This window comes from Heterodontus francisci, chromosome 6, assembly GCF_036365525.1.
Source record: "Heterodontus francisci isolate sHetFra1 chromosome 6, sHetFra1.hap1, whole genome shotgun sequence".
Classification (NCBI taxonomy): Eukaryota; Metazoa; Chordata; class Chondrichthyes; order Heterodontiformes; family Heterodontidae; genus Heterodontus; species Heterodontus francisci.
The window spans coordinates 39,584,022-39,602,282 of NC_090376.1; the positions used below are offsets into that span (position 1 = coordinate 39,584,022).

At 43.4% G+C, this 18,261-nt stretch overlaps 1 protein-coding gene across 5 annotated transcripts in view; it reads right to left on the reverse strand.

Annotated features, from left to right (window-relative positions):
• LOC137371258 (protein furry homolog) overlaps window positions 1-18,261 on the reverse strand; it is a 532,970-nt gene that overhangs the window by 80,345 nt on the left and 434,364 nt on the right. For 4 of the 5 annotated variants that reach the window (XM_068033517.1, XM_068033514.1, XM_068033518.1 and 1 more), the window contains exons 48-51: window positions 14,150-14,329; window positions 9,935-10,096; window positions 9,691-9,765; window positions 6,647-6,820 (exon numbers count right to left, since the gene is read on the reverse strand). In XM_068033517.1, coding sequence (XP_067889618.1) covers window positions 6,647-6,820; window positions 9,691-9,765; window positions 9,935-10,096; window positions 14,150-14,329 — 591 coding nt within the window. The remainder of the gene's footprint in view (window positions 1-6,646; window positions 6,821-9,690; window positions 9,766-9,934; window positions 10,097-14,149; window positions 14,330-18,261) is intronic. The other variant, XM_068033516.1, reaches the window with a different exon arrangement.

Sequence of the window (18,261 nt, forward strand, 5' to 3'; positions counted from 1 at the left end):
CTCATTAAGGGGGTGCATTGTCCAACAGCACGTCGAACACTGAGTTGCTTTGGGAAGCCTCAGCACTGCAGAGACTTCTGCTCTCCACGACTAGCTCTCATGTTCTATTCTTGTGTCTCCCACAGGTGCAGAGGTCCACACCATGAGACCTTCGCCCTTCCCATCAGAGGCCCAAGATGACCAGCAAAGCACCAAAGAAGCACTGTCACATCTTATGGGCTGGATTTTGTATTGGGGGCGGGACTCCCAACGCTGGGCCAAAAAGGCGGAGGAAGCCCTGCCTTTGCCTTTTCATGCTCCCCTGGAACAATCCTCCGGCCTTTTTAAATCAAAAGTTTCAGCAGCCAGGATCTCCGACTCTTTAAAGACGGGGATCCCGCTTCAGAGAGCTGCTATCAGTTATCGGCAGCATCACTGAGAGTGATGGCCACTGCTGGTGCTATAGATCCTCGGAACAAGGACCAGCACTGGGACCCCAGACCCAAGGCGAGTGAGGCGGGGCGACTGGGGCCAGTCCAGAAGGCCCCAGCGAGGTGGATTGTTGCAGGGGGGGTGGCGGTGATCATGCAGTTCGGGGGTGGGGGTCAGCTGGTTCTTGGCAGGGGTCCTCTGTGGGCCACAGATTGCCCATGGAGGGACCCCACCCCCAAGCCCACAAGGAGGGCACCTCACCTCCCCACACAACGGAGGCTACCCCACCTAGCCCGGCCACTGGCAAGTGCCCAGCGGTGGCAGAAAGAGGCTCCTAGTTGGCTGTTAATAGGCCACTTAAGGGCCTCTATTGGCCTTCGCGTGGGAAGGCCGTCGTCAGCCTATCCTGCCCCTGGGAAGATCGCTTGATGACAGGTCCTCCGACCCCCTGCCCCAATACTCCGTGCCCCCTCCAGCCTTCAACCCCGCCTCAGGGGGCCACATAAAATCCTGGCCTACAAATGTACCATGCACCAGCACAGATAATCTCACCTCAGTATGTCCTCCCGCGCATTTAGATGGGGTGGCATTGGTGAGGAGCACAGGGCTAGTATGCAGGAGGAAGTGTCAGAGGCAGCTGTGGTCAGTCCCCTTCAAAAGAGGAGGGAGTACAGACACAGCCCTGCTCAGCTTGGCACAGATGTAGGACCTCCGGAATCATTGGAAAGAAGGCTCTACCTAGACCAGCAGCAGGAGATGTGCTCCCACATGTCGGAGTTCCCTGAAGCAATGCATGGGCAGAGAATGGAGGAGTCTATCCAGCTTACGAGTGCCACAATGGCTCAGGGTTATGAGCGCATGAGCCCTCCCATTGAGAAAGTGGCCATAGAGAGTGGTCATTGAGAGCCATAGGCGGCAACACTTGGAGTGCAGGCAGGAACTGCGCACTGACATCCACAGGATGTATGCCCACTATGTAGTCAGTGGCGCAGAGATGTTGGAGGGGATGTCAGCTGCACCCCATTTAGTGCTCCCCTTCAGTTATCCGGAGAACCCACCAAGGGCTGAGGAGGTCACTGAGGATGAGGGAGTCACCCCTCATGGGGTTCCTCAACGGTGACAGCCAAGTCTCTGGACAAATGTGCTTCCTTCATTGACAGTGGGTTTAGATGTCCCAGGCAGCATCTTCAATGGATATGCTAGCACAGGTACCTCAGAGTTCCATATTATGTCCTTCATCCTGGGTCAGCGAGGCTCAGTAGAAATGTTCCTGAATCAAATGATCCCTGACATTCGTGGCATCCTGACAGGAACTTCATGCCCCATGCCATGCCCACCACCTCCCTGTGCAGGCAGAGCACCTCAGTGTTCTGTATCCTCACCCTCAAACTCCTCTTCCTCCTCCTGCTCCTCCTCTTCCTCCGGAGCTGTCTGCTTGCAGGGTCTCTGTCTTCAAGGTCCACACCTCTCTAGAAGGCCATATTATGCAGAGTGCAGAAGACCACCACAATGAGACCGTTGCTGGAGTGTATTGGAGTGTGCCACTGAATTGTTGTCCTAGTGAGGAGGTGGCATTGGTTGTAGTACCTTGTGCCTTTGTCTGGAGCTCTCGTAGAGGGGTGAGAGGCGATCTCTTCAAGGGATATGCGAGGATCCATCCACAGACTTTGGGGGTTAGAGTGAAGAGCTGCAGCAGTCTGGATTGGCAGAGGATGAAGGAGTCATGACAACTACCAGGAAAGCAAGCACACACCTATAGGAAGTTCTTGTTTTTGCCGCAGACCAGCTGAACATTGAGGGACAGGAAGCTCTTCCTCTCAGGTGCCAGGAGGGTGATGACCCCCCTACACTGCCCATGCACTGACTGCCCACTCCCCGCCACCTGTGCTGCACCAAGCGCACCTGTCTGTCAAAGGCCGAGTCCCCCACTATGCCATTCACACTTTTATGGGGCCCAGGTAATTCCCTGGGGCGGCCAAGACTGGCTTGCCACAGTGTACCCGCCTCCTTTCACCTGGTCTGCAGCCAATTAACAAGGGCTTAATTGAGCTCCTTAATTATTTAATTGGCCATAATGAGGGATCGCTTGGGATCCCTAACAAATATGGCCAGCACCAGGAAACAGTCACACTGGCTGCGCTGGTATTTTCAGGCCCAGTCCGCCTCTGTAAATCCAGCCCTTTGAGTGGGACTTTCTTTTCATCTATCATCCCATTTTTAATAGTAGTGGCTGTTCATAGGAATCTCACTTTTAAAGTACAACATGGATAAGCTACATATTGTCACAAAATCCGTGGTCAGATTTCATGTTTACAAGATCAAACAAAATAAATCTGATGCAACAAAATACTTCAACTTTGATGGCTAAAATTACAAGCGAAAGTCAAATGATTTAAATGAAATAAAATTCAGACACGTTTTATAAAGGACAGGTGATCACACTGCCATAATATCACTCCGAGAGTGAAGACAAAATCTATTCCATAGCATCTACATAAGTATGTGCAAACTGGTTGGTTGACAATAAAGTTGGTTGCACTGAATATAGCTTTCAATTTTAGCTCGGGTATAAAACTTGCATTATTAGATCAGCCACCCATCATTATACACCTCCCTTTCCAAAAGCATGTAGAATGTATAATGGGCAGCTAATCCAGTTTAGGCTCTCACCGTAGTTGGAAGTTTCACCCATTATATTTTTGTTTGAGTCTTTGACAATCCTTAAAAAAAAAGTGGCAAAAGAAATGCCATTAGAAATTTCTTGAGGATTTCCCCAATGACGCACTGTTTCTGGTACTGAGCCATCTAAACTATGAACATAGGAACATTTGAAAATGCATACTGAGAAAAGAGCATTCAGCTCATCAGTTCCATTCATAGCCCATATATGATTACAGTAACATTGACCACCTTCCAATCTTGAATTTCCTTTCTCAGAAAAGATAAAGCAGCGTTGTTAAATACTTCTATAACCCTCAGGTCCCACACTCAATTCTTTATCTGCCCAAATCATCAAGTCTCACTTGTCCAGTACATCTGTCCTCACTAGCCTGCATTAACTCTCCAACATGAGTTCTCTAACATCTAAAATTTGAACTTTTTAATCCTTGTTTTTAATCCCTCCATGACCTTGGCACGAGCTATCTCCGTAAGCTCTTCCAGGCCTACAACTATTCCTGAACCGTCCATTCCTCTGACTCTGGCCTCTTGTGCACCCCTCCCACTCCCGCCCCCACCCTGACTCTTCTTCATTAGCACCACCTTTGGCAACTATTTCTTCAGCAACTTAGGTCCCATGGTCGCAAAATTGCCCCCCTAAATCCTCTGTTTCTCCAATTCCCTCTCTTCCTTTAGGATCCTCCTTAAATTCTAAATCTGTGACCAGTCATGCCTTTTAACCTCCTCCTCTTTGCCTCAGAATTTGTTTTCCTCACACTATTGTCATGTAGGCCCCTACCTGCCACGAATGAGGCATATTAGTTTCACCACCTGGACATTAAATTTCAAATTGTTGCTGGGAAGAAGAGAAGGCCGGATACAAGGGATTGCCAAGCCCCTGGTTAGAAGGACATTTTTACATATTAACAGACACTGCTTGAAACAAAGGACCATTCCCTGACCCAGACAATACACAAAGCCAGAAGTGGTTATACCAGTCACATGACTACCCTGCTGGCCAACTTGGGGAGTTTGAAATTGTAGAGACAGTGTTTGAACTGGCAGAAAGCTCTTTGCTCCTGGACTGAAAAAGACCACCTCTCCTCTCATCTCTTTCTGACAGAACTGAAACCCAAAAGAGAAAAGTCTCCTACAGTGAACAAGGTTTAAGAATAATACTGGGTCCCAATGAAAAGTAAGAACTACCTACAATCAAGGACTATATAGTGAGCTCAAAGACCCTTTAAAAACTCTTCAGATATTGCCTCAAACTTTTCTACTTTATTTCTTCTGTTCTTTTCTGTCTCTATTTGCATGTGTGTATCACTTATGCATGCCAACGTGGGCATGTTGTGTATCCGTAGGCATCAAGTGAATTAGAATTTAAGTTTTAATAAATTTCACCTTTCTTCTTTAAACCCAAGAAAGCCTGTTTGTGCTCATTTCTTTGCCTTATAATTGGAAAGTGGTGAACAAGGATTCACCAAGGGGGTGCTAAAAACAGTGCGTTTAAAAATAAAACCCTGTTACAGTAAGACCAGGTGAAGGCTGAAAGGGACCCCTAGACCTCTTTCTCACCTGGTCAAAACACTATAGTGAGTGTGCCTTGGAATGTTTTTCTGTTAAAGTGGCTGTATGAATGCAAGTGGTTATAAATTTCGGTGATCTCAGCTGGATAATGAGGAGGCAGTACAACCGTATTAATATCCTGCAGTGAGCTAGAAGACAATCAACAAGGGTTTCACTCCCAACTGTTGGAAAATTTACTTCTGAAGATGGGAAGGCTCAGCTGTAATGCATTCTCACTTTCTAGAAACAGCCATTACCTAGGCTCATATGAAGAATGAGCATTTAAGGAAGGTGCAGAAGAGGTAATTGTGCTGGTATAAATGTAAAGGTATAATTTGGAAGTGAGAAGCATGAGTTATTGCTTTTAGGAGAGAAATAGAAAAATTGGGAAGAAATGTCCTGAAATACTTCTAAGAATCTTAATGTAAAAGGAATAATTGCCCTTTAACATAGTTACGTTTTAAAGCTTTTAATGGTGTATTTTAAAACTTTCAGCTATTGCAATTGTAAAAACAGCAGTTCCTGTTAACAACTAACATTTTTACCAGGAGAACTTTCAGCAGATCTTACCATAGTAAGCAACATATTTAAGCACTATTTGTTACAAATATGCTAACAAAGAGACAATGTCACTAATGGCATAATTTAACTGAAGTCATTACTCAGTAATTGTATTGCATATCATCCACAGGAATAGCATGTTGTTGTCAAGTAATACCAAAAATGGCAAAGCCTACCGTAAAATTTACAATTAACATTTGAAAACTTTGGAAATACAGGCTTAATATGACGACCCTTAAAAGTTACTCATGCTTTTGAAACAAAATCATGGCAAAGTGCACAGTGTTATTACCAGAATTCCTGCTCTGAGCAGCCACAAATGAAAAGGTAATGCTATTCTTGTAAATATTGCACAAATAATGAGTTCTGCTTTACATGCATGTAAATATTTTCCCCAATCTAGCATCAGAGTTCATGAGGTCATTTACAGTACATAATGCAACAAGCTGCTTAGCTACAACATAGCACAAACATTCCACTTGCAGACTGCAACACATCAAAAAAGCTGCACAATGGAATATCTTACCTGAAGTTCCTAGACAGCAATAAAGAGTTAAAAAACACATTAAAACATTCAGTTTCTAAGAAATAAAATATATTTTAATTTTCTATAAAACCAAACTTGCTTTTTTAGGCTTCCCACTGCTATCATGTTTTCTCTTTCAACAGAATAGCTTACAGATCCAGCCCCTTCCAAAACCACACTAATGCCTGACAAGCAATGAATTTCTGTGCCTTTCCAGTTTATTTTCCATAGAGTTGCTTTAATTAGTTATCCAATCAAGAATTGGTTAAACTTATTTAAAGAGTTTGCATGTTAGTAGAAGCCAATAGTCAAGACAAAATGTTAAGCTGGCTTAATTAGGTATTTTGAGATCTACTTACCTTTGCTAAACTTTTCCTTTCAAATTTATGAGATTAATACATGCATTTGAACTTCTCTGCATTTCCTTCAACATTTATTTAAAAAGATAACCATGAACTAATTGATATTTTGTAATCATTATTTTAAACAGCTTGGTCCTTTGCTACCAAACAGTTTCTACATTACTTCGCAGACTATAGTAGGATTAAAGTTTCAAATATTAAAGGGGCAGGTGTATAGATTTGCTATGGCATCTAACATGGTAGATGGAGAGAAAAAAATGAATTTTTGGAGCAAAATGTTTTGAAAATTTGCTAATGCACACATATTCTTCTTATGGATTAAGTTAAAATCCAATTAACATATTTCCAGTAAGTGATAAACAAAGAAAACTTATCATCCAAATTTAATAATAATGGAAGATCTGTTAATCATTCTGGCATCAAAGCAATTGTATGTTTTTTAGCGTTTGGTTAATAGTTAGCAGAAGAAAATAATTACCCATATCTCTTTTAGAAACACTAGCCTATATCCTTCCTAAACTATGGATTTTTTAAAATGCAAATTTCAATGAAACCTCACCTCTCCATCCTCCAGTTCCACATCCAGGAAGTCAAAATCTCTAAAAACTCTGAACTGTTGTTCACTTGTTGTGTCATCCATATTTTCTTGATCCCTTGGACCATCTTCTGAAGATGATACCAAGCTTGCCTGATGCTCAATAAGGTCAAGATCCCCACTTGAAGAGAAAATAACCTAAAATAGATAATATCCTCATCTTAGTTTAAAAGTATTTCCACCAGGTGCATTCATACATTTAATGAAATGCTTACTTAGTGTAAAAGATTATCAATATAAAAGAACACATATCCAGGATAAATACAGGTAATTATAATACCAAGCAATAATTTATTTGAGAGAGTTGCTCTGCAGTGCTCCAATAATATTTGTACAAGGAATGAATGTCATTCTGCTGATTCTGTTTCCATTGTGAAAAACCTTTCACAGGTCTTCCTAAATCTTACTTGATCAAATGCATTCAGGTATATTCACTTGAGAATTCTTTAAACAGCACAACTAATTGACTTAACAACTATGCTGCAGTAATTGCAATTTATTGCTTGATATATATAAAATACAAATAATGACCTTCACTAATATGACCTTTAAAACCATATGTTTAACAACTAGCTTGAAAGAACTAGCTATTACTTAAAGTGACACAATTCATATGATTCTTTGAAAGTGAAACAAGAGTAGGCTGTGGTGTGAGGACTGAATGAACAATGTGACCTTAATCAACAGCAGGAAGTTGTGTCATTAACTTCCTGTTTGCTGTGTGACAATGGAGAACCTATTTTTAAACTGCTTTTTAAATGTAGGAATATCATACTTCATATTTTATCAACTTTTGCTTTGTTGATCTTAAGGAAAAGGCTACACAAATAAATCAATGTATTTTTACAATAAACTTAATAGTTTTTTGTATATTTATACAGGCACAAGTAATTTGAATTCATAAGATATCTTACTGAACATATGTGATCACAAAACACGTGCAATCCATTTTTATTCTCATAATTTGTGAAAAAATTGTATGGCTTAAATCTAAAACGTGTGATATTATTTTAGGTTTTTTCCCCCTTTTATTAGTTAATTCTCCCTCTCTTTTAGATCTCTATGTGACATACACTATCCCCCACTTTGGAAGGCATCAGGTTACCTGTTCCCAAGATATCCTTTAATTGATTACTGGAAGGTACACAAGAGTAGCCTGGGTTAATTTGCCTTCTGGAAAAATAGCGCACTTCAGTTTGTTCTGATGATCCAGCAGACAATGGAAACCCACCACATGAAAAATTACAGGAGAGAACCTGTATCTGACTTCTCCACAGCACAATGTGTTGGTGGTGCACTTGTCCACTGTAAGCTTTGTGAAATGTTTTTGGAGTTTGTGCTACATCTATCACAAATTATCTACAATTAATGGTCAAGACTGGACTAATGCATAAAATATAGAAAAACTTATTTTGGCAAAGAACTTATGATTAAACCAAAACTAAAATTAGGTAATAGATATCCCGAAATTCATATATATTATGAAACATACATGAGAAAAATGTTCCAGTTGTTACTTCCTTAATTTTCTAATACTAACTAGGCAAAAATCAAAGTTAATATCATACAAAATGAAAACATTTTTTTGAATACGAAAACAGAAAACGTATTTGAAAATATCAACTTTTAGAGAAGTGGGGCTGGATTTTACGTCGAGCGGACGGGAGCTGGTCACTGACGTAAAAGTTGGTGGCGAACCCGCTTCCGCCTAGCCCGGGGATTCATCCCGTATTTTACGGGTCCCCGGGCTTTAATTGTTCCGAGGCGGGACTTCCACCCGCTTGAGGGAAGAAGTCCCACCTCATTAAGCTGTCGACCAATCATCGAGCCGGCAGCTCTTAGTCCCATGAACGCCACCAGGAGCGGTGGCCACTGCTGAGACTGCAGCCCAGCCAAGGACATGGAGCCAGGAGTGCAGGTAAGTTTGGGTTGCCTCACCGGGGGTAATCAGTCAGGCCCTGGCGAGGCAAGGACGGTCATTTGGGGGGAATGGGGGGGTGTCTTGGGTCCTGGCGGTGGGGAAGTGGGGGCGGCCCTCAATCGGGCACCCTGTGCCCAATTGTCAGGGGCCCCCCACCGTGGCGCTGAGAGGCCGCCAACTTTCACCAGGTGGCCGTTCCTGACTCCAGGATGCCCACTTGCCATGGGTAAAAATCCTTGTGGAGGCGAGTGAAGGCCCTTAAGTGGCCGTTAATTGGCAACTTAAGGGCCTTGATTGGCCTGGGGCGGGCGGCTGGTTTCTCGCCCCCCGCCCTACATAAAGTCGGGCGGAGGCGGGAGTGGGTCGGGAAGGCCTCCTGGAGCCTCCCACTCCATATTACGCCAACGCCCCCCCACCACCATCCAGCTCGCTGGGGTGGCATAAAATTCCGGCCGTGGTTATCTTAATTAGTGTTGACTATTGATTTACTAATTTTACAAGTAAAATATATAATAAAAATTTTTTTGAAATAAGAACTTGACTAGAATTGCACTGAATCAGCAGTATGGACAATTTGAAAACACCAGACTGGAATATGCCCACCTAACTGAACTTTGACCCTTACTCTCCTGGCAGCACGTGTAGTAATAACAGGTGTAATAGAAGCATTAGGGAGAGCCTGTCACTGCAGTTGATTTGGATTGAAATAGGAACTGGATAGATTAAAAAAATGTAACGAATTCAGAAATTAATGTTAAAAATGATTTTAATGTTTTAAAAAACATCCTCTGAAGGAATGAAAACCCACCCAAACTTTTATGCCAAGCTACAAATCACAGATCATTCTGTGCATAATTTTAATTTCTAGAATTCAGACATAAAAATCCAAAACAAATAGTAAACTTACATAGTTGATCTTGTTATTGTTTTTATAACGGTTAAATTATTAAGCGTCTATCTTGCATATTTAGCTGTCTTAGTGACAATTATGTGAAAAGCATTTTAAAATGTCGAAACCTATAATTAGGTATTTTATTAATATCTTACAGTTAAATAGTTACTGACATAAACAAAGTCATCAACTTACAGAAGGATTTTTGGTCAGGCCTACTTCCTGACCACACAATGCAAGAACATTCACCAATTTTTCTCGTGTTCTTTTCTGTAAGAGAAGACATGGTAATATTAAAGCAATATGCCACTTACCTATTCTTTCTCTTCATATACTACACATTGCCTTTATGTGCCATGCAACATTTTACTTAGATTCAATTACACCAGAACACAGAAAGTGGAGGTGACACATAGCAACTTAAGTATTTCAAGAATACCTGGGAAAATTGGGGTCTCTTCCAGCTCACAGGGACCAAAACATTTGAATTAGAGCTTGATGAGGTAGATGAAGTGCTTCGAGTGACAGCTATTGTCCTAGGTTTTCCATCCCTCCCAGAGGGACCATGCAGATCATCATAACTTCTTCCAATCACAGGAGTCTCCAAAAAAAACCAAGAAAACCAAACATCAACCTCATCCCACAAATCATTAATTAACCGACTTTAATTTCCTGTGTTCATTAAAAAGCAATCTACAAATAGGAAGTGGGTCTTAATGGACAAAACCTTCAGGATATTCATGATCTCTAATCAGTGTTTTATAGCACCTAATAGCAGGTAATGTTTGTTACATACAATATAACCAATCATGGAGGAACTTGAAAAGAATCAATTTTAAAGGCTTGATGATACAAAAAAATGAAATTTCTTTTCAGCTTATTGCATGGGTGAGCTATTTAATAGAAGCATCAGTGTTTCTTTCATGACTAGGAAATATCAATATGAACTCTAACTAGGCTCAAACTAATTTCAGAGTTAAATGCTTAATAATATTTTACTAAATTTGCCAATTATATGATTTTCATTTCAGATAAAAAGGCATCAATATCATGATCTAAAAGTAACATCTAACTATGGATCAAATTTACTAGATACATTGATGCAATTTGGCAGTAATATGAGCTGAGGCCACGGCAATGAATAATTTCAGTTAAAAATATCAACAAAAGTAAAACTTGAAAAGCTTCCAATTGGTGTTATTCATGAAAGATATAGGGCCAGATTTTTAAAGCCCACTGAGTATGGAGACGAACGTGATTTAAAGATCACATGCTCGGATTTCGGCACTTGGACCTGCCGCCTCTGGAATGTGGCGCCATTTTTAAAGGGATGCTGGGAGGGAGGGAACAGATTGGGTGTATGCCTCCAATTAATTGCCTGTTGAGCTCACTGAACAGCTTATTAACAGGTTTATTGGCAGCAGTTTTGGATTTTCAAAGGCTGGGAACATGGAGGGCACCATTTGGGGAATATGACAGGGTGTTCAAGTCGTGAACACTGCAGGGGGCCGTGAGGGCTATGTGAAGGGCTGGTTAAAATACTGCAGAGACCCAGAAAAAAAAGCTCAACTGCTTCAAAATTGCCACAGAGTGGGCAGTGCTGCAGCTGTAAGATTTGCTTTTTTCAGTGGTGAGTGCAGGAATCCAGAGAGGGACCTAAGGCTGCTGGCAACACCTGGGCACCGGGGGTTGGCAGGGGAAGGCCTGGTGAATGCACAAAGCCCAGCTGAGGGAGTTCAGATGGGAACAGGTTACTCTGACATTGGACGGAGCAGCCAGCATGAGTTTCAGCAGATGCAACCTCTTGGACATCAGGAGACCAGAGGAGCATAGTGGTCGAGGGTGGGTGGGGGGCGGTGGGGGAGGGCTGCAAGGGGAGGAAGGCACTACCTAAGATATCTGGTGCACAGCCCAAGAGTCAGCTACCTGTAAATGACAGAGCGCCAGTGCTGTAGGAGGCTATGCCTATCCAGGCAGATGGTCTCGGACCTGTCTTCTTTCAGCCACAACAACCTGAGGCCTCACGGGCCCCATGGCAGTCCCCTACCTGCAGCCTTCAAGATCTCGGTCACACTAAACGTCTAAGCAACCGGGTTTGTTCCAGGGATCAGTTATGGACTTACGTGGCATCTTGCAGTCAGCAACCCATTAGGCCATCAGGCAGGTCACGGATGCCATTTTCAGGAGAGCAGCGGACTACACCCACTTTGACACAGATGGGCCTGTGCAGACTCAGAGGGCATTGAGTTCAGCCTGCATTGCTGGATTCACCCAGGTGCAGGGCATTATTGCTTGCATCCACGTGGCCAGCAAGGCACCCAGCAACCGGCCCGTGAGATCCATCAACAGGAAGGGCTCCGACTCCCTCAACGCCCAACTGCCTGCAAACACAAGAGCTTCTTCTATGTGTGTGCTTGCTTTCCTGGCAGCTGCCATGACTCCTTCATCCCCCTCCAGTCCAGGCTGCTTTGTTACTTCACTCCATCCCCTAAAGTGCATGGATGGATCAAAGGGAACAAGAGAAATTCCTGGAAGAGATGGCTACTGACCTCTCTGCAGAAGCCCCAGACAGAGGCACAGAGGCGAAATAACCAACGCCACCTGCTCAGCAAAAGAACCATTCAGCAGGCCATTGGCTTTCTGAAGATGCAATTCTGGTGCCTGGACTGGTCAGGTGGTGCTCTCCAGTATCCTCCTGCAAGAGTCTTGGTCATTATGGTGGTCTGCTGCACTCACCATAACATGGCCCTCCAGAGTCTTATATGGACAATGAAGCCCTGGAAGGAGACAGCTCATCAGGGGAGGAGCAGGAGGTAAGAGAGGAGGAGGAAGAGAGGGCAAAGGGGGATAACACTGAACAGAGAGGTGCCCCTGCTGCACGTTGAGGTGGCCTCCTTCTGCTACCCTGTGAGAAAACGATCTTCCTCCTCTCCTTCACAGCCTCCAGTATTAGATCAAGGTTGGCATTGATTAAGTGAGGGTCTGCCCTGCTCCTAGTGCCAGCCCTCCAGCTCCCCTGTGACATCTCACTTCCCTCTGGTGCTGTGGAAGCCAGATCTCGTTCTGAGGCCAACAAGCAGCCTCAGTGATGGTTGCCGTAGGAATCTACGAGTCCCATATTTGATCTGATTCACTGCCATTTTCAATCCCACTGGCTCTAAATGGACAGGAAACCCAGCTCCATATCGATTAAGGGCTTACACATTTGAAAGTTGCAGTCTGAATCAGTTTCCCACAGGAGGTGGGTTTCTAGCCCAAAGACCAGCCTCCTGTTTCCCGCCTCCATAATGAAAATCCAGCCCACGTATTCAGTTTTTGTTTTAAAAACTTTCTACTATAGTTATTAAGCCCATTGTATTGACATTTAGATAGCAATAGATGTTTTCTAAGTTCTATAGAAAGAGGCTTGATAAAAAAAATTCTATTCTGTTTAACTTTCTCTCTCTCACAGATAAAACTATTTATTCCATATAATAACTTATGTTGGAGATAATTTTATTTCCTTCAGTAATAAGTAAGTTTAATTAAACACAGAAAAGGATGAAATGAGTTTGAGTAATCTTAATCCTGTTCCCATTGGCCATGGGCCCATGTTGTGGTATTATTTTAAGGGGCATATTTAAAATGGCTGTCCATCACCAGACAGGATGTGATGTACAGACCCATTGATCTCCAGGCAGTTGCTGGAAGCAGCTCCAAAGATAAGACATGCTAACCTACCTTACTAGTATTGCTGTATACCGAGCATCTTCAATTAAAGAACCCACCTTTTAGATTCACTCTTGTTTGTGTGATTGGTGTGTTTGTGTTAAAGAAAGAGGAACACAAAAGCCAACTGTACAAAATTGTCCTTAATTAGCACTAACTGCTAATTTCACTCAAAGACCCACAAGATTGTTGGGGTGGGAAATGGAAAAATGTGTAAACAGGGTTTCCACCACACTTATGGTGAAGTAACAATGTCAGAGCAGGAACAGCTCTAAGGAATACAACAATAAAATACAACAATTTGCATTTATATCATGTCTTTAATGTAAAAAAAACAAAGCATTTCATAGATTTATGATGAGGCTAAATGGATGTCAAGGCAGAAAATGGAATAATAGGAGGGGTGCTTGTTCAAAGAGGTGGGTTTTAAGGATGATCTTAAAAGGAAGAGAGGGATGCGGAGAGGCAACGAGATTTAGGGAAGGAATTCCAAGGGGTGGAACTTAGATGACTGAAGGCATGGTTGCCAATAGTGGGACGAAGAGAGGAGGGTGTTATAAGGCCAGGGTTGGTGGAATGGAACATTCTGCACAGTAGGGGGAGGAAATTGAAGGGTTAGAGGAGAATACAGATAGAGGGAACAGCAAAACCAAGAGTGGATTTAAACACAAGGATGAGAATTTTAAATTGGAAGTATTAATGGACTGAAGCCGATGTCGGTCAACAAAAGGGAGTTTTAAATGAATTTATGGTGGAAGGAAAATGAGTGGCCAGCAGGAGACAATTGGAATAGTCAAGTCTGCAGATGACAAAGGTATGGATGAATGTTTCAGTAGCAGAAGGCTGAGGCAGGGCAGAGTTGGATGATGTTATGTAGGTGGAAGTAAGCAGTCTTTGTGCTAGAAAGGATATGGGGTCAGAAGAGTAGCTCAGGGACAAAAAATACCTCAGAAATGTCAAAGTGAAACTCCAGTGTCTTCCCTGGCAATTCCTTTGAAGCATTTTTCCATATTCGATGCATATCTACTTGAGACGAGTCACTGTGTTGACAAGATGGCAAGACCAGACTTGCAGATCGATAGACGACTAGTTTAAGAATATTTAAAGCCTCCTTCCAGTGAGGACTCTGTAAAGGTAAAGCTAATGTGAATTATTTTCAAATATTTATGGTTAACTAAAGATGAAAACCAGGTCTGTAATCCAAACTGGTACAAATATCGACAGCTTGCCCATTTTCATTTATTGTTCACATAGCAAGCTGTGGTGTGGCTTTTTACCCCTGTATTTTTCTCTGTTTGAGTCCCCTTTAGCAATGGGGGTCTAAAGTTTCTATCCAAAGCAGACAGGAGCTTCATTACCATGAGGGTGGGAAGGCATTATGCTATTTTATGGCTTATGGTTATGCTGGACTTAAAAGTCTCCAGCATCTGTGGTTTTTGTCCGGTGTGTCCAGGAAGGTTTCCTGACTCAATATGTAGATAGGCCGACTAGAGGGGAGGCTATGTTGGATTTGGTTCTTGGCAACGAACCAGGCCAGGTGGCAGATTTCTCGGTGGGAGAGCATTTCGGTGATAGTGATCACAACTCCCTGACCTTTACTATAGTCATGGAGAGGGACAGGAGCAGACGGGATGGGAAAATATTTAATTGGGGGAGGGGAAATTACAATGCTATTAGGGAGGAACTGGGGAGCATAAATTGGGAACAGATGTTCTCAGGGAAATGCACGACAGAAATGTGGAGGTTGTTTAGGGAGCACTTGCTGCGACTGCTGGATAGGTTTGTCCCAATGAGGCAAGGAAGGGATGGTAAGGTGAAGGAACCTTGGATGACAAGAGATGTGGAACAGCAAGTCAAGAGGAAGAAGGAAGCTTACTTAAGGTTGAGGAAGCAAGGATCAGACAGGGCTCTAGAGGATTACAAGGTAGCCAGGAAGGAACTGAAGAATGGACTTAGGAGAGCTAGAAGGGGACATGAAAAAGTCTTGGCGGGTAGGATTAAGGAAAATCCCAAGGCATTCTACACTTATGTGAGGAACAAGAGGATGGCCAGGGTGAGGGTAGGGCCGATCAGGGATAGTGGAGGGAACTTGTGCCTGGAGTCGGAGGAGGTAGGGGAGGTCCTAAATGAATACTTTGCTTCAGTATTCACTAGTGAGAGGGACCTGGTCGTTTGTGAGGACAGCGTGAAACAGGCTGATATGCTTGAACAGGTTGATGTTAAGAGGGAGGATGTGCTGGAAATTTTGAAAGACATGAGGACAGATAAGTCCCTGGGGCCAGACAGGATATACCCAAGGATATTACGGGAAGCGAGGGAAGAGATTGCCGCGCCTTTGGCGATGATCTTTGCGTCCTCACTGTCCACTGGAGTAGTACCAGATGATTGGAGGGTGGCAAATGTTATTCCCTTGTTCAAGAAAGGGAATAGGGATAACCCTGGGAATTATAGACCAGTCAGTCATACGTCGGTAGTGGGCAAATTATTGGAGAGGATTCTGAGAGACAGGATTTATGATTATTTGGAAAAGCATAGTTTGAATAGAGACAGTCAGCATGGCTTTGTGAGGGGCAGGTCATGCCTCACAAGCCTTATTGAATTCTTTGAAGATGTGACAAAACACGTTGATGAAGGAAGAGCAGTGGATGTGGTGTATATGGATTTTAGCAAGGCGTTTAATAAGGTTCCCCATGGTGGGCTCATTCAGAAAGTAAGGAGGCATGGGATACAGGGAAGGTTGGCTGTCTGGATACAGAATTGGCTGGCCCATGGAAGACAGAGGGTGTTAGTAGATGGAAAGTACTCAGCCTGGAGCTCGGTGACCAGTGGTGTTCCGCAGGGATCTGTTCTGGGACTTCTGCTCTTTGTGATTTTTATAAATGACTTGGATGAGGAAGTGGAAGGCTGGGTTTGCAAGTTTGCTGATGACACGAAGGTTGCTGGAGTTGTGGATAGTGTGGCAGGCTGTTGTAGGTTGCAACGGGACCTTGACAGGATGTAGAGCTGCGCTGAGAAGTGGCAGATGGAGTTCAACCTGGAAAAGTGTGAAGTGATTCATTTTGGAAGGTCGAATTTGAATGCAGAATACAGGCTTAAAGACAGGATTCTTGGTAGTGTGGAGGAACAGAGGGATCTTGGGGTCCATGTCCATAGAACGCTCAAAGTTGCCACCCAAGTTGATAGGGTTGTTAAGAAAGCGTATGGTGTGTTGGCTTTCATTAACAGGGGGATTGAGTTTAAGAGCCGCGAGGTTATGCTGCAGCTCTATAAGGCCCTGGTTAGACCACACTTGGAATACTGTGTTCAGTTCTGGTCGCCTCATTATGGGAAGGATGTGGAAGCTTTAGAGAGGGTGCAGAGGAGATTTACCAGGATGCTGCCTGGACTGGAGGGCATGTCTTACGAAGAAAGGTTGAGGGAGCTAGGGCTTTTCTCATTGGAGCGAAGAAGGAGAGGTGACTTGATAGAGGGGTACAAGATGATGAGAGGCATAGATAGAGTGGATAGCCAGAGACTTTTTCCCAGGGTGGAAAGGGCTATCACCAGGGGGCATAATTTTAAGGTGATTGGAGGAAGGTTTCGGGGAGATGTCAGAGGTAGGTTCTTTACACAGAGAGTGGTGGGTGCGTGGAATGCACTGCCAGCGGTGGTAGTAGAAGCAGATACATTAGGGACATTTAAGCGACTCTTGGATAGGTACATGGATGATAGTAGTATGAAGGGTATGTAGGTAGTTTGATCCTAGAGTAGGTTAAAGGTTCAGCACAACATCGTGGGCCGAAGGGCCTGTACTGTACTGTTCTATGTTCTATGATACTTAGCAAGAATGAGGCCCCAGATAGACCTGCAGGTGGTACGGCCTATAAAACACCCAAAGACGTTAAAAATAGGCTTATCGAGTATTCCTTTTTTTTTTAAGCTCAACTTCCATTAAGGCTTTCCTGAGTTTTGTGCTAGTTGTTATTATTTAATTAGCTCCAAGGAGAAACTGTGCAGGCTTGCAGTTAAAATGCCCAGGATTACTTACCTTCCCTAATGGATGGACAGTCAACCTGCCTGCCCAAAGATATGGGATCTTCACTGACACGTGCAGATCAGGGTCCAATGACATAATCAGAATCTAACTGCTATATTAATGCTCGACTGAACGAGGAAACTGCTAGGACTTTCCTTGCTGGTAAAGTTAAAAAAAAGGATCCAAGACCAGAAGGGAACATTTGAGGTGAGTTTTTTTTTTACTTTCTTTTTTAAGGCCAGGAGGAGCAGGCATACTTTTCTGGCCCCCACAAAGAATCTTTAGGCCTCCCCGCTCCAGATTTCTCGCGAGATTCTCCCGGAACCTCCTATCTCACATCTACCCGCATGCCGGCAGGCAGCCAGGGGCTACACAAATTTCTAGAGGCCAGCAGTATAACTGCCCAGGTGTAGAAGCTCAAAGGAAGAAGACATCAATCAAGTGTCGTCACTGCTTTTGTGATGCAACTAGTCCTCCTTTCTCAGGAGGCAGATGTTGTTGCCACTCCTTATTCTCCTTTTGCACCGCTGCCTGCTCATTATTGGGAGGCTGCCTCTATTAGTTGCAGTGTTGTATGACATGCAGAGCACTGTTCTGCTTGATCACCATCCTGGTCCGGGCATGGAGGAAATTTTATATCACCTCAATCTTAGTGCGTAGTTTGTGTGACATCATCATGAGTCATGGTTGCAAAACAATGGCCAGATTGCCCAGCTGCTAGCCACTGAGCCTTCAAACTCTTTTAAGAACTCAGTAAAGTTAGATGGCCATTGAATGATGGGCTACTTGTGGGGAAGTGGGTATCAACATACACAATGCTACATTGGTAATCACCTAATATTTTCATATTAAGAAAGCGAATGCTATTTTGATTTATGTATCCAAAAGACATTACTGAACAGTGTCTCAATAAGTGATATAGATACAATCAACTATTTGTGAATCCTAGGAAACTACGCAAGTTGGCTTTGGATTCTGGCAGGTATTTTAACTTTAAAAGACTAATTTCCCTACTACAATTGATGACAGAGTCTATTTTTTTT